The sequence below is a fragment of the Megalobrama amblycephala genome, linkage group LG22 (assembly GCF_018812025.1).
Source record: "Megalobrama amblycephala isolate DHTTF-2021 linkage group LG22, ASM1881202v1, whole genome shotgun sequence".
NCBI classification, from domain to species: Eukaryota; Metazoa; Chordata; class Actinopteri; order Cypriniformes; family Xenocyprididae; genus Megalobrama; species Megalobrama amblycephala.
The window spans coordinates 23,526,824-23,542,224 of NC_063065.1; the positions used below are offsets into that span (position 1 = coordinate 23,526,824).

Here is a 15,401-nt window from a genome sequence, read left to right on the forward strand (position 1 = left end):
TACATTTTAAAAAGGCTTCCCTATATGGTATCACCCCATATTTGGGATCATTTGAAAGCTTAGAACCAAAACTTTACAGATAATACCATACTTTTTGTTTTTATGATACAGAACGCAGTAAAATTAAGCTTTCATATGCATTGGTCCCAGTTACGAATTTTCGCAAAACGATTGCGAAGAAAATTTAGTATTTTTTATATTTTTCAGAAAACAGTCAAGTCATATATCACAAGAAAGCTCTCATTCTAAGGAATTTGTCCATGTAGTTTATTTCATTGTGTGACAATCATAATTCAAAGAATCGTGCAGCGAAATATGAGTACTCAAGCGTCACATTCCAAGTCCGATGACTGCTTCAATCAGCCACAAACAGCTACAAATAGACAACATATACTATAATATTTATCACTTTCAGCAGTGTTTTATGTCATTCTATAGGGCTTTCTGTAAATTAAAACTAGGATATTGCATTTATACCATTGTATATGGGTATGGAAAGACTTTACATTTTAGTAGGCGGAAATTACATGAAACGGAAATTGCATAAAAAAGTAATATTCTTCCCTTCAGGTTCATTTGAATAACTCTTGCATACAACATGATAGCGACAGAATTCTTTTTTTCCAGAGTTTGCTGACATGTAGAGCAAACAACCAGAACTATCTGCATGGTTCTACTGCACTCAGGGCCTGAATTATACACTTTTAAATAATAATTTATAACAAAAAACAAAAAAAAATCAAAAAGCAACTTTTTTTTAGGGGCTTTATTACAGCAAAGATAACAAATACTATCCTTTTTATCACTTTCAGCAGTGTTTTGTGTAACTTCAAAGGGTTTCCTGCAAAATTACACCAAAATTTTGTATTCCGAGCACTATATGTGGGTATGGGAAGCTTTTTATTTTGGGTAGGCCAAATCCAGGCAGAAATCCCCAAAATGGTCCGGAAGCTCACTAACAAACTCACACAGTAAAATCTGACCCCATTTTAAATCGTGTAACTCAACCGATTTGGCTGATTGTTACAGCACTTATTTGAATAAGAAATAATTTTACAGTTTTTTACAGACGCTAGGACACATTTCTCAATACTTAGGTCACTTTTGCAAAACTCTTCACACAGTGAGCACAACAGAAGTCTATGTGGGCTAAACTGAGGATCAGTTATCATTGCTTTGGCACAAAATGCATTCAATGGCTACATCTCTCAAATTTCATGAATTCTTTTCTCACTCAGACACAACAACTGCCAAAACTCTTTGTACGTACAGGCCAATTTGCACATGCTTACATACTGTTTTCAAAACTGTTAAACTTATGTTCAAAACAATAACATCATACAAAACTGAATAAGACAGCAATTTGCTACATTCCTACAGTAATATTTTAATAAAATATATTTTAAATCTTAAAATTAAATGCTATAAAAACATTGAATTGTATCTGTATCAGTGGATGGTGTGTATACAAATTCTTGTATTTTGGAATTATAAAAAAATAAATAAACGACATAAAAAATTGACAAATTCTGCATCATGTCTGATTCATTCCAGTAACATATATTGCAGTGAATTATAAACAGAGTTATGTCCTTGTTTTACACAAGAAAACATTGTATAATGCTACATGTTGTTAGTGTTTTCAGGTCATTGTTTTTGTGGGTGACAAAGTGTGTTTGTCGGCTGTCAACCTTTGCTAGTGTTCTGAAAGAATAAGTTGATTTGAGACCTGAATACAGTGTTTTGGTAGTTGTAGTGCATTTTGAATGTGAAATGAACTGCTTTGCCAAGCTGAAAGTTGGTTAGGAGAACTGTGTGAAGAGTTTTGCAAAAGTGACCTAAGTATTGAGAAATGTGTCCTAGCGTCTGTAAAAAACTGTAATTCTGGAAGCAAATCAGAATGATTTCTCCATTATATAGCAAGTCTTGTTCTGTTCAAGTGTGATCTAAGTGCATGATCTGTGCCTGTTTTGTGTGTTTTGTTTGTGCGTGCCTTTAAAGGGTATGTGTTTTTCTTAGGAACGAGTCTGCACACGTATGTGTACGTGAGAACAGGGGGGAAGCTCCAGAAGTTTTAGTTTTGCTGATCTGTGAAACAGGAGCATCAGCCACACAGGTGCTCACATTTGTAAAAAAAAAATAAAGAAAATAAATAAACTTAAAACTGTTAAGAAGTGGTTCTTAGCATATACTGTATACTCCTTACGAAAAAATAAATATACTTCAAGTTCTTTTTATGAAGTATACTTAAGTAATGTTCAAGTGTTTTTTTAAGTATACTTTATGTAGTAAGTATACTAATATCAATGTAGTTGTAAACTTGTAAGTGTACTATTTCAATACTGCTTGGGACTAAATTGGCCCACTTTAAGTATATAAAAAAGTATACATTTAAGTGTACTATAAGTGTAACAGTAGTAAACTAAACTAGTACACAACTACGTTTCTCATTTGTACTGCATCTGTACTACAAGTTCACTTATAAGTATACTAGTTGTTAACTATTTTAATACTTGCAGTACTTTTTTAGCTCATGGAAGTACACTTTGAAGTACACTCAGTAAAAAAACTAGTTTAGTAGTTTTATACTGCAAGTATACTTGTAAGTTTTCTTTAAGTGATCATAACATCATACGTATAGTTTACTATTTATATATTAATTATGTCAGTATTATGTTCCTTTTTATAATATTTTTAATACTTGAACTATACCTTTAACTGTACTTTAATTTTAGAAAAAAAAAAAAATCTACCTTCATGAATCCTTTTTTATCAACACTTGAATGTGGGTAGGTTTCATTCAAAAAAGGCAACATTTTAAACAAAAATGCTGAGAAATTACAGTTTTGTCAAAGACTTTGTCTGGGATCGGATTCAGAACGATGATCAAAACACAGATGGAGTAGATCGAGTTCATCAACACCACCAAAGCTTCGTTTCCTCTTCATTCATCATTTCATTCAGTAACGTTAGGCAGATTTGATTTATATGCTGTTAATGTTTAATGATCGTGTTATTTTACATTTGCGTGAGCAATCTTCCATCACTTGTTTCAGCTTCTTTTTCCCACTGTGTTTTGATCCGGAGATTCTGTATTATTTCAGAAGATGCTTAACAGCGCCCACTACTGTATAACAGTGAAAACATGAATAGTCAGAAAATTCAGTCAGTGGCGGAGAAAGAGAGAAACAGAGACAGAGACAGAGACAGACCTGAATAAATAATTGTGGAAACTGAAATTTAAAAGTATGACTGTAAGCGTTGTGTACACGGAAAGAATGAGATAAAAAAAAAAAAAAAAAAGGTCACTGAATCAGTGAACTTTTATGCTGCTGAATATCCTGACAAAGTTAGCAGGGTTGGAGAGTAACAGTATTATAGCTCTTCAATTGAAATATGAATTATGATTAGGAACTGTAATGTTAAAGTTAGGCTAGAATACAGTGTCAATCTTTGGTTATAAAAAATGTTATGCTGTAGATCAGCTTACCCGGAAGTGTCCGTGACTGGCAGTTTTAAAGGTGCCCTTGATTCAAAATTTGAATTTACCTCGGCATAGTTAAATAACAAGAGTTCAGTACATGGAAAAGACATACAGTGAGTCTCAAACTCCATTGTTTCCTCCTTCTTGTATAAATCTAATTTGTTTAAAAGACTTCCGGAAAACACACGGATCTCAACATAACACCGACTGTTACGTAACAGTCGGGGCTCCACCCCAATATTTGCATATGCCACTGCCAGCTGAGCTCATATTCAAGCCATTAGAAAGGGCAGAACGTCTGGATCTGTGCACAGCAGAATCAACAGACTAGGTAAGCAAGCGAGGACAATAGCAAAAAACGGCAGATGGAGCAATAATAACTGACATGATCCATGATATCATGATATTTTAAGTGATATTTGTGAATTGTCTATCTAAATGTTTCGTTAGCATGTTGCTAATGTACTGTTAAATGTGGTTAAAGTTACCATTGTTTATTACTGTATTCACGGAGACAAGAGCCGTCGCTATTTTCATTTTTAAACACTTGCAGTCTGTATAATGCATAAACACAACTTCATTCTTTATAAATCTCTCCAACATTGTAGCATTAGCCGTTAGCCACGGAGCACAGCCTCAAACTCATAGAGAAACAACCGTTAACATCCAAATAAATAATTTACTCACATAATTCGAAGCATGCATACAGCGTGCATGACGAACATCTTGTAAAGATCCATTTGATGGTTATATTAGCTGTGTGAACTTTGTAAATGCGCTGTAATATAGTCCAGAGCTCGTGTGGCAGGGAAGACGCGATGGGCAGGGGCGGGGTCGAGTGTAAATCAGTGCATTGTTAATGATGCCCCAAAATAGGCAGTTAAAATAATTAATAAAAAAAAAAACTATGGGGTATTTTGAGCTGAAACTTCACAGACACATTCAGGAGACACTTTAGACTTATATTACATCTTTTAAAAACATGTTCAAGGGGACCTTTAAAGAAAATTACCATCGTTTGGCAAATAAATAAATTATGGACAGTTACACACCAATCATGTAGGCTTTATGATACACCTCAAACAAGGGATTTAATAGTAATTTATAGTGTTAATATTAATTGCAGAGTCCACGAATGGCTTGGGTATGCAGAGCATTCGCAGCCTAATGGGCTGCACGCCACTTACATAGACATATATATATTGATTGTTAAATATAGGCTACTTTATTGCAGATATGTTATCAACCAGTCTGCATGTTTGAACCATTTTGCAAAAACAAACAAATAAATAAACCTAAGGAGGGAGCATATCCCCAGAGACTCTGGTTAAACACTCCACATTTCAACCCCCCAATGTTCAAACCAAAACTACACCCTTGCAGCGAGGGAGACGACCAGTCCCCCCATAACCCCACCCCTCAACAAAGTCACAACATTAATCTGAAGTTACCTCCTGGTAGGTTTAATTTAATTTATACCTCAATTTTAATCCTTGAGTAGCTCCAGTCCTCCTCCAGGAAATAAGCTTATTAAACTCTGGACTAGACTAAGTCTAGGACTATTTAAAACCATGACAGAGAAAGCAGACTTTTGTTAATGTGGTTTAAAGGGTCATTTTAGTAACTACACTGTGTACTTTGCCAATCACCCCGCCAAGTACAGGTACCCGATTCTTAGCAACAAAATTAAAAAGTTTATTTTAAGTTAAAATTAAGATACATAACTCCTTAAAAAATGTCAATATCATCAAAAAGACAGTAGAGGTTTAATATGCTCATAATTGCAGTTGAGAATGTCAGCAGTGATCAATCTGACTGTGATTAGTAGTAGCAATGAGGAGTGATGAGGTCCTCTGGTGGTGGACTGGGGTAACTGCAGATATGACAGTACAATTTATATATATATAAACTTAGAATTTGGCCTGTCTCCTTCTCATGCTAAAAGACAACTATATAACAATGCTAATGCAACATACATTTCATTTCTTACTATTACAACTATACTATATTTATACAGAATCAGCAGAGTATCAAAAGTATTGCATACTGTACAGTCAGCCAGTCATCATAAAATAAACCCAGACAGAAGAATCAAGACTGACTTAGATAATGGATATTGAGGTGCTGATGCACAAAATGTTGAGAACCTCTGCTGTACATGAGCATGCATATTTTATGGATTAAAAAAAAAAAAACTGAATAGATAAATATTGATCTGAGTCTAAATGATTTTATTACAAATTACCAACAATAACATTTTTTTTCAACACAAACCAATTGGACAAGCAATAAGACAAACAACACTGTAAAAAAAAAAAAAAAAAAAAGTAGCTGGCAGCTGTGGTTGCCAGAATAAGTTTTGTAAAAAAAATACAGAAAAACTGTAAACACATTTACAGAGCAAACAAGAAAAATTGAATGTAAACCAGTAAATTCAACAATGGACACTACTACTAAAATCTGTTTTGTACCTTTAACATATGACAACCACCATTAACAATGCAGGTGGTGAAAGAGAAAGCCACATGAAGAATCAGAGTTCATCACAACTAGCTTGTTCCATGAGCTGAAGTATATATACTAATATAAAGAAGGTGCAAAGAGCCATTCACATAAATGCAAAACACCATCATGGTAACCCACAATACTTACAATACTGCAATAAACATTCATTAAACAACAGAAGATGTAACATATAAACCCTAATGTACAAAACTGATAACAAAAACTTTTAAGAAACATGATTATCTAAACAAAATACTTTCAAATGTGGACTGTCACACAGGGAATTGTGGGAATATCAGTTTACAGTTTTTGACTGTAAATTATATGTTGATTTGTTCTTTTACTTCTAAAAATTGTAAAGAAATGTACAGCATTTTCCTGTGAAAATAACATGAAATGTCTGGTAAGAGCTTTTACAGTTTTTCCCTGTATATAGTACGGGGACTTACTGTTAACCTATTTATAATTTTTTTTTTTCTGTAGCGTTTTTACAACATTTTACTGTTAAAATCACATTCATTTTTTACAGTGTACAAAATTATTCTACACATTAATATTAATATGTACTCTTCCAAATAATTTGAATTCCCTCTCATCCATTTCAGTTCATCTCTAACAGGTTTCTTGTTCTTTTGAATGGTTTGTTTTATTATTATTATTTTCTTGCTTTAACCACAGACTCTTGTCATTTAATAGTAAATCAATAGATTTGATGAATTAATGCTCTTAAAGTATTTGATTTTATTTAATTCCTGTATTTTCATTTAATTTAGGAGAATCTTAACAGCAAAAAGCTTAAAATCTAAGCAGAATATTACTAGTGGATTCTTTATATATATATATATATACACACACACAGTCTGAGGATTTTCAATAAATAAGTAAATCATTCTCGTCTTTTTTCCCTCTCGTCTAAATCTGTATGTTGTCCTTAAACATATTTCTCCTTGATGTGTGTCTCTATGGTCTCTTCTTCTATCAGATCTCCATGAGTGAAGAGAATGTTGGAGAACTTTAACACCTCCCAACAGAAAAGCATGCCATAAACTCAGGTTTCATTTGTGTCAGTGAATCCAGGAGTATCAACAGATCTGCCTTTGTTGATCTTGTTATTTTCTCTGCTCTTCCTTTCTCTGTCTCTTCTTTTCTTCCTTGTCTGAATCACTGATCTGATTACTGTAGTGTCCTCCTCCATTCTGCTCTATCATTGTGTCAATCTTCTGCAGTAGATCATTCACCTGCTTTCTTTTTCTCTTGTTTTTATTGTCTAAGATGTGATATCTGCCTCCACACTGATCAACTAGATCTCTTAATGCACTGTTCTCCTCAATGAGGTCCTCTACTGTCTCTTCTTCTAGCAGATCTCCATGAGTGAAGAGAATGATGGAGTATTTTAACACTCCCTCACCAAACAACATCTCAATCATCTGAAGAATCTGCTGATCCTCCTCAGTTATCATCATATTCACAGGAAACACTATGAGAAAAGCATGAGGTCCAGGACTGGATAGATGAACACTTCTTGCTGTCTCCTCCATTAAATCATCAGGATTCATCAGTGAGTCAAATAGTCCAGGAGTATCAACTACAGACACAGATCTGCCTGAAACAGTGGCGTGAGCATATGAACATTTATTGGCATATGATTTAAACTCATTTTGTCCCAGGATTGTGTTTCCAGATGCACTCTTCCCAACACCACTTCTACCCAGGAGAACAATCCGCCTGGATGAGAGACTGGCAGCAGGACTATCATGCAGTCTTTTTGACACTGTATGAAAAAAAAGCAATTCACACAATCACGTATTTTACCTTAACATACTTTACACACTGTTCTAATAATTAATTTCCTTATTTTTTTATTTCCCAGATAACAAGCCGCAATCAATGTTAAATCAATGTTCACGAGTTTGTGTGCCCATATAATCTTAGCGTAAGTGGTAAACAGATTTGGCTTGCTGACTGCTATAGAGGGGCTTGGAAAGAATATCCTACTCGAGCTCCGATTGCCCCCCTATAACAGGCAAAAATAAGTATAAAAGGAGGACAAGGGGAGGAGGAGGGATGCCAAAAGAACTAACAACAGAAAGAGGTAAGATGCTGGTTTTATACCTTGGTATTAATTGGAAGATTAGATGGGTGTACTCCTCCCGAAATTACGTTTATTAACTTCACTTAATGTGTCAATTGAATCAACATCACTTCACAATTAGTGTTAATGGCATTGAATAATTGTTACAATGTGATGTTGGGTCAACATAATGCTTGCACTTTCAGAAAATGAAACACAACAACTACAATTAACAGAGGTTTAGATGTTTAATTAAAATGTTTGTTTACCATTATGGTGATCAGTGTTTCATTTAGTTGGTCAGTTTGATTCTTGTTTTTTTATGGAGTTCGTGGTCTTTGTAACAGTGTTTACCAAAACACATAATTTGTTGCAAAGAAAGCCAAAAACAGATACTACACAGCAAAATCTCCAGATTTTAATCAACTCTGCTCGGAGTACATTTGGTCCCTCTCTAAATAGTGTTAAAGTAACACTGAAGCAGAGTTAGTTAATGAGATAATTAAGCGATTAAGTGATGAACACCTGCTGTTAACAAGCAGAATCACTGAAGAAAAGAGAAACACAAGAACTATAACTGACTTCAGTCACAGTCTTAGATGAAATCACCTGAAGATAAAAGAAATTATATCTCTCAAGATCTCAGCAGAGGAGGATTATCTTTTCTTCAGTTATTCTGCTTGTTAACAGCAGGTGTTCATCACTAATGCTCATTCATCGCTTAATTATCTCATTAACTTTAACTCTGCTTCAGTGTTATTTTAACACTATTTAGAGAGGGCCCATATGTACTCCGAGCAGAGTTGATTTAACTCTGGTGATTTTGCTGTGTAGCAATCTAGAATAATTTCTACTCACATTTTGTTGGAATTTGCTGTTTCTGTTTCTCCCATTCCTCTCGTTCTCTCTTCATCTCCTCGCACATCTCTCTCTCTTTCTTCTCTTTATCATTCAGTAGTGTTTTGTATTGTTCTTCTCTCTTGTTAAACTCTTCTTCTCTTCTCTTTCTCTTTTTGTTATTATTCTGTTGTTCTTCCTCCTCCATCATCATCTTCATTCTCTTTTTCTCTTCTTGTAGTTTCTTCATCAGTTCTTCTCTTTCTCTGTCCAGTTGCTCCACTTTCTCCAACATCATCATCTTTATTCTCTCTTTCTCTTCTTCATGTTTCTTCATCAGTTCTTCTTTCTCATTCATTACCATTTTATGTTGTTGTTCTTTCTCATTAAACACTTCTCTTCTCTTTCTCTTTTTGTTATTATTCTGTTGTTCTTCCTCCTCCATCATCATCTTCATTCTCTTTTTCTCTTCTTGTAGTTTCTTCATCAGTTCTTCTCTTTCTCTGTCCAGTTGCTCCACTTTCTTCATCATCATCATCTTTATTCTCTCTTTCTCTTCTTCATGTTTCTTCATCAGTTCTTCTCTTTCTCTGTTCAGTTTCTCCATCAGGATCTTCATCTTTTCTTCTTCTTCTTCTTCATGTTTAGATTGAAGATCTTTTTTCTCTCTTTCCATTCTCTCTCTTTCTTGTTTTAGTCTCTGTTTAAATGCATGCAAATCTCTCTGTTCTTTCTCTCTTCTTTTCTCATCCTCTTCTTCTCTCTGCATCTTTTCCTCCAGTTTCTGTGTCTCCCATTCCTCTCTTTCTCTCTTCATCTCCTCATGGATCTTTTCCTCACTCTCTTCTTTCTCTTTCATTTCTCTTTTATATTGTTCTTCTCTCTCATTAAACTTTTCTTCTCTTCTCTTTCTCTCTTTGTCATTATTCTGTCGTTCTTCCTCCATCATCATCTTCATTCTCTCTTTCTCTTCTTCTAGTTTTTTCATCAGTTCTTCTCTTTCTCTGTTCAGTTTCTCCATCAGGATCTTCATCTTGTTTTTTTCTCTTCCCATTCTCTCAATCTCTTGTTTCAGTCTCTGGTTAAATTCATAATAAACTCTCTGTTCTTTCTCTCTTCTTTTATTATCTTCTTCTTCTCTTCTTGTTTTTTCCTCTAGTTTCTCCCATTCATTTTGTTCTCTCTTCATCTCATAGATCTCTCTCTCTTTCTCTTTCATTTGCATTTTATATCGTTCTTCTTTCTCATGAAACTCTTTTTCTCTTCTCTTTCTCTCTTTGTCATTATTCTGTCGTTCTTCCTCCATCATCATCTTCATTCTCTCTTTCTCTTCTTCGAGTTTCTTTATCAGTTCTTCTTTTTCTCTGTACAGTTGCTCCACTTTCTCCATCATCATCATCTTTATTCTCTCTTTCTCTTCTTCAGGTTTATTCATCAGTTCTTCTCTTTCTCTGTCCAGTTGCTCCACTTTCTTCATCATCATCATCTTTATTCTCTCTTTCTCTTCTTCATGTTTCTTCATCAGTTCTTCTCTTTCTCTGTTCAGTTTCTCCATCAGGATCTTCATCTTTTCTTCTTCTTCTTCATGTTTAGATTGAAGATCTTTTTTCTCTCTTTCCATTCTCTCTCTTTCTTGTTTTAGTCTCTGTTTAAATGCATGCAAATCTCTCTGTTCTTTCTCTCTTCTTTTCTCATCCTCTTCTTCTCTCCGTGTCTTTTCCTCCAGTTTCTGTTTCTCCCATTCCTCTCTTTCTCTCTTCATCTCCTCATGGATCTTCTCCTCACTCTCTTCTTTCTCTTTCATTTCTCTTTTATATTGTTCTTCTCTCTCATTAAACTCTTCTTGTCTTCTCTTTCTCTCTTTGTCATTATTCTGTCGTTCTTCCTCCATCATCATCTTCATTCTCTCTTTCTCTTCTTCGAGTTTCTTTATCAGTTCTTCTTTTTCTCTGTCCAGTTGCTCCACTTTCTCCATCATCATCATCTTTATTCTCTCTTTCTCTTCTTCAGGTTTATTCATCAGTTCTTCTCGTTCTCTGTCCAGTTGCTCCACTTTCTCCATCATCATCATCTTCATTCTCTCTTTCTCTTCTTCGAGTTTCTTTATCAGTTCTTCTTTTTCTCTGTCCAGTTGCTCCACTTTCTCCATCATCATCATCTTTATTCTCTCTTTCTCTTCTTCATGTTTCTTCATCAGTTCTTCTCTTTCTCTGTTCATTTTCTTCACTCTCTCCTCCATCAGAATCTTCATCTTGTTTTCTTTTGCTTCATGTTTATATTGAAGATCTTCTTTCTCTCTTTTCATTCTCTCTCTCTCTTGTTTCAGTCTCTGGTTAAATTCACCATAAACTCTCTGTTCTTTCTCTCTTCTTTTCTTATCCTCTTCTTCTCTTCTTGTTTTTTCCTCTAGTTTTCGTTTCTCCCATGCATTTCTTTCTCTCTTCATCTCATAGATCTCTCTCTCTTTCTCTTTTATTTGCATTTTATATTGTTTTTCACTCTCATGAAACTCTTTTTCTCTTCTCTTTCTCTCTTTGTCATGATTCTGTCTTTCATTCTGTATTCTGTTCATCACTCTGTCTATTTCTGTTTTGTATTGGGTCTGAAGTTTTTCTTTTTCTGTTTTTATTTTCTCTTTTTCTTGCCTCATTTCTTCTATTTCATGTCTAGATGTCTCTCGTTCTTGTCTCATCGTGTCTTGTATCTCTTTTACTTCCTCTTGTCTTTGTGTTTTATATTGTTCTTCTCTTTCTATATATTCTTCACTTTTCTTCCTCTCGTTCTCTATTCTGTTCATCAGCCTTTCTGTTTCTGTGTGGTATTTGATCTGCAGTTTATCTATTTCTGTTTTTATTTTATCTTTTTCTTGCCTAATTTGATCAATTTCATTGGTAAGTGTTTCTTGTTCTTGTCTCATCTGTTCTTCTAGTTTTTTGATCAGTTCTTCTCTTTCTCTGTCTCTGTCTATCAGGATCTTCATCTGTTGTTCTTGTTTTTCTCTCTCCATCTGTCTGAACATCTTACAAGAGTAGAAACTCCCTCCGTTCACTGTCACCATGTTGTCTATTTTCTCCAGTAGATCAGACACCTGTGTTCGGTCTCCAGTCTGATTATTATTAAACACATGGAATCTGTTTCCACACGCTTCAATCAGATTCATCAAAGGAGATCCAGGTTTTCCCAAACACTGTTCAATGGTTTTGTTCTTCAGATAATCTCCTCTGGTGAAGAGCACCATGGTGAACATTAGAGATTTCTCACCGAATGTCTCTTGGATGATCTTCACTGATGTTGCTTCTTCTTGAGTGAATCGTTGTCCTAAATTGAGCACAATGATGAACACATGTGGTCCAGGCAGGATCATGGAGATGCAGTGTTTGATTTCTCTCTGGATCTCCTCATTACTCAGTTCAGTATCGAAACAGTCCTGGAGTGTCGATCACAGTAACGTGTCGGCCGTTGATTTCAGATGTTTCTCTTCGACTCTCTTTAGTCACTGACTCTTGAGATGTTTCTGCTGTAAACGCATTTCTTCCTAAGATTGTGTTTCCAGTTGCACTTTTCCCAACTCCAGTTTTTCCCAGCAGCACAATCCTCACTTCATCCATGTTTTCTCTTGAACCTGAAAATGTAAAAGATTGAAAAACATTAAAAACGAAACAAAACAGGAATTTAAGAAAACATCTTAATTTATTCAAGTGACAAGATCAAAGGGGGGTTGGGGTAAGATGAGCCACTTTTCACCTGTTTCACTATTTTGTCAAATTAGTTTGTTACATTATAGAAATTAAAATTATAAAGTGCTGTGCCTCTTTCCTTTCCCATTACTAAAATAGTTTAATAAGCTTTGGCACAACTTACCCTATGCCTGTATTAAGATGGTGAGGGGGTTCAGTCAATTCCTTAAATATTTACATGTACATTTAATACATTTACTTAAAAGAAAACAATTGTATTATCATATTAAGTCACCCTAACTGAAATTCATGTTGTTGTTTTTCTCTTTCAGTGTAATTAGATTTTTAAAAAAAGAAAGAAAGAAAGAAAGAAAATCTTTCAGCTTCACACTAACTTGCCAAAATGATCAGCTTGTGATGTTCTAACAATCTACATTTCCTGTGGAAACACTGAAGCTTGTACTGTACTGTAGAATTAAAATTCATATAATTTTTGTAATTTTTCATGTTGTATAGTTTGACTCATTTTGGTAACACTTTACTTGAAGGGGTGTGCATAAGACTGACATGACACCTTCATAATCATGACATGACACATGTCATGAATATGAAGGAGGTTTTATGAATGTTTATGACAACTGTCATTAAGTGTCATTCGCTCTGTTATGTCATTTTTAATGCAAAGATGACATTGTTTGAGATGTCCGAGTTACGACAACTTGACATAAACCAATACATCATAACCTGTCAGTGTCTTTGTCATGACAACTTGACATCATTTAGCTTTATGGGTTAACATTGCATTAAACTGTCATGTAGTTGGTTTTGACATTGGCTGTCATGAGGCCATTATAATAGTGTCATGAATATGTATCTTGAGCTCAAGTACAGTGGTACAAATTGAACTTGTCATTAACATGTCATTAAGTGACAATACTCTGACTAATAATTTTATAACAGCGTCATGACTATTTTTCATTTCATGTTTTTTTTTTTTTTTAAGTTTCCACCAACAAGGTCAGATAATAGACAATTTCAAATTTCTTAAAAAAGATGACACTGTTATAAAATAATGGTAACACTTTATTTTAGGGTCTTTTAACTAGTTGCTTATTACTATTAGCATTCATATGGCTAAAATATTGGCTATTTATTAGTACTTATAAAGCACATATTAATGCCTTATTCTGCATGATCTTATTCTACATTCTTAATCCTACCCAATACCTAAACCTAACAATTAACTATAATAAGCAGTAAATTAAGAGTTTATATATGTGTTCCCTATACTGAAGTGTTACCAAAATAATGTAATGTAATGTTAACCCATAAAGCTAAGTAGTTTTTTTAAGTTTGATAATTAATCTGCTATGTCATGTTTATGACAGGTTATGATGTTTTGCTAATGTCAAGTTGTCATGACAAAGACACTGACAGGTTATGATGTATTGGTTTATGTCAAGTTGTCGTAACAAAGACATCTCAAACAATGTCATCTTTGCATTAAAAATGACATAATTGAGCGAATGACATTTAATGACAGTTGTCATAAACATTCATAAAACCTCCTTCATATTCATGACACGTGTCATGTCAAGATTATGAAGGTGTCATGTCAGTCTTATGCACACCCCTTCAAGTAAAGTGTTACCCTCATTTTTCTAGTCATTACCTTGTGGCAGTAAATGTGTCTCTAGTGAATGAATTTTCTTCATCTCTTCATATTTCATCAGTTTTTTCATCTGCATCTCCAGAAATGTCTCTGTGGAGAAAAACTCTCCTCTGTTTCCTTCCAGCATCTTCTCAATGTTCTCCGTCAATGTGGACACTTGTGTGTTGGGACCAATGAAATGATGTCGACCTCCAAATCTCTCAATGACAGACTGTATTTCTTCATTGAGTTCTGCTGGCTGATGCTCTGAACTCTGCATTATGAGGATCATCATGTGTTTGTTGATTCTGGAGCTGAAGATCCTCTGGATCTCCTCCATTTCTGCTTTATCTTCATTATTGAGTGGAAGCGTCAGGAATAATGAGGAGGAAAACATGAACTCCAGGATCATAGAGAGATACAGAGCGGAGAGTCTGACGCATCACTTCCTCCTCTGAGAGCTGACTGAGAGCTGGAAGCTCCACCAGACTGGTCTGACGTCCATGAAGCTCCACGCCTGATCTTCTGTCTGTCTGCTGCAGGATCTGCTCTGATATGGAGGATTTTAATGTCCCGTCACTCCCACATACAACCAGATTCAGCTTCACACCCTCTAAAACTGACAATAGAAGAACATGTAAAAACCTTTATTAATGTCCCATCACTCTCACACACAATCAGAAACTGAATGATTGTTTTTTGGGGGTGTTTCTCTGTATATGAGCATCCAAATGCACTAATATTCTCAAATATATGTTATAATTTAACGTCTGATTAGATTACAAAGCAAGAGCAGTTTAATACATTTGCTAAACAATGTGCACAATTTTTAATAATTCTGACAGTGGCTGGTAGGGTTGCATGGCATATCGGTACTATGAAAGTATCGCGATACTAAAGCTTCAAAATACTGGCCATGCCACTTTATTTTTTTAAATGGTTGTATTGTCAATAGTACAAACCTTATTCCAAAAAAGATGGGCCACTGGACAATTGTGAATAAAAAGGAATGCAATAATTTACAAATCTAATAAACTTAAATTTTATTCAAAATAGAATATAGATAACATATCAAATGTTGAAAGTGAGACATTTTGAAATGTCATGCCAAATATTGGCTCATTTTGGATTTCATGAGAGCTACACATTCCAAAAAAGTTGGGACAGGTAACAATA

At 34.6% G+C, this 15,401-nt stretch overlaps 3 protein-coding genes and 1 pseudogene across 3 annotated transcripts; all 4 read right to left on the reverse strand.

Moving 5' to 3' along the window:
* Positions 1-6,432: 6,432 nt before the first annotated feature.
* On the reverse strand, positions 6,433-9,366 carry LOC125258189 (GTPase IMAP family member 9-like). Its single transcript, XM_048175076.1, has 2 exons — positions 8,919-9,366; positions 6,433-7,760 (listed from the first exon to the last, which is right to left on the reverse strand). The coding sequence occupies exons 1-2, from the start codon at positions 9,352-9,354 to the stop codon at positions 7,099-7,101; spliced, it is 1,098 nt and encodes a 365-aa protein (XP_048031033.1). The 5' UTR covers positions 9,355-9,366; the 3' UTR covers positions 6,433-7,098.
* A 180-nt stretch (positions 9,367-9,546) lies between these two features.
* LOC125257728 (vicilin-like seed storage protein At2g18540) lies at positions 9,547-10,296 on the reverse strand (the record flags this gene model as incomplete). Its single annotated transcript, XM_048174380.1, has 1 exon — positions 9,547-10,296. A coding segment is annotated over exon 1 (750 nt), but the record flags the coding sequence as incomplete, so codon positions are not given.
* A 164-nt stretch (positions 10,297-10,460) lies between these two features.
* LOC125257730 (vicilin-like seed storage protein At2g18540) lies at positions 10,461-11,357 on the reverse strand. Its single transcript, XM_048174381.1, has 2 exons — positions 10,555-11,357; positions 10,461-10,478 (listed from the first exon to the last, which is right to left on the reverse strand). The coding sequence occupies exons 1-2, from the start codon at positions 11,341-11,343 to the stop codon at positions 10,461-10,463; spliced, it is 807 nt and encodes a 268-aa protein (XP_048030338.1). The 5' UTR covers positions 11,344-11,357.
* Positions 11,358-11,391: 34 nt separating this feature from the next.
* LOC125257731 lies at positions 11,392-15,057 on the reverse strand (annotated as a pseudogene).
* Positions 15,058-15,401: the final 344 nt, after the last annotated feature.

Bases quoted from the DNA above. Each gene is read 5' to 3' on its own strand.
- LOC125258189 (XM_048175076.1), bottom strand. From the start codon at position 9,354: ATGAAGATGATGATGGAGGAGGAAGAACAACAGAATAATAACAAAAAG. The intron at 7,761-8,918 runs GTGAGTAGAAAT...TTTTTCATACAG, and splicing joins ACAGCAAATTCCAACAAAAT to TGTCAAAAAGACTGCATGAT.
- LOC125257730 (XM_048174381.1), bottom strand. From the start codon at position 11,343: ATGAAGAGAGAAAGAAATGCATGGGAGAAACGAAAACTAGAGGAAAAA.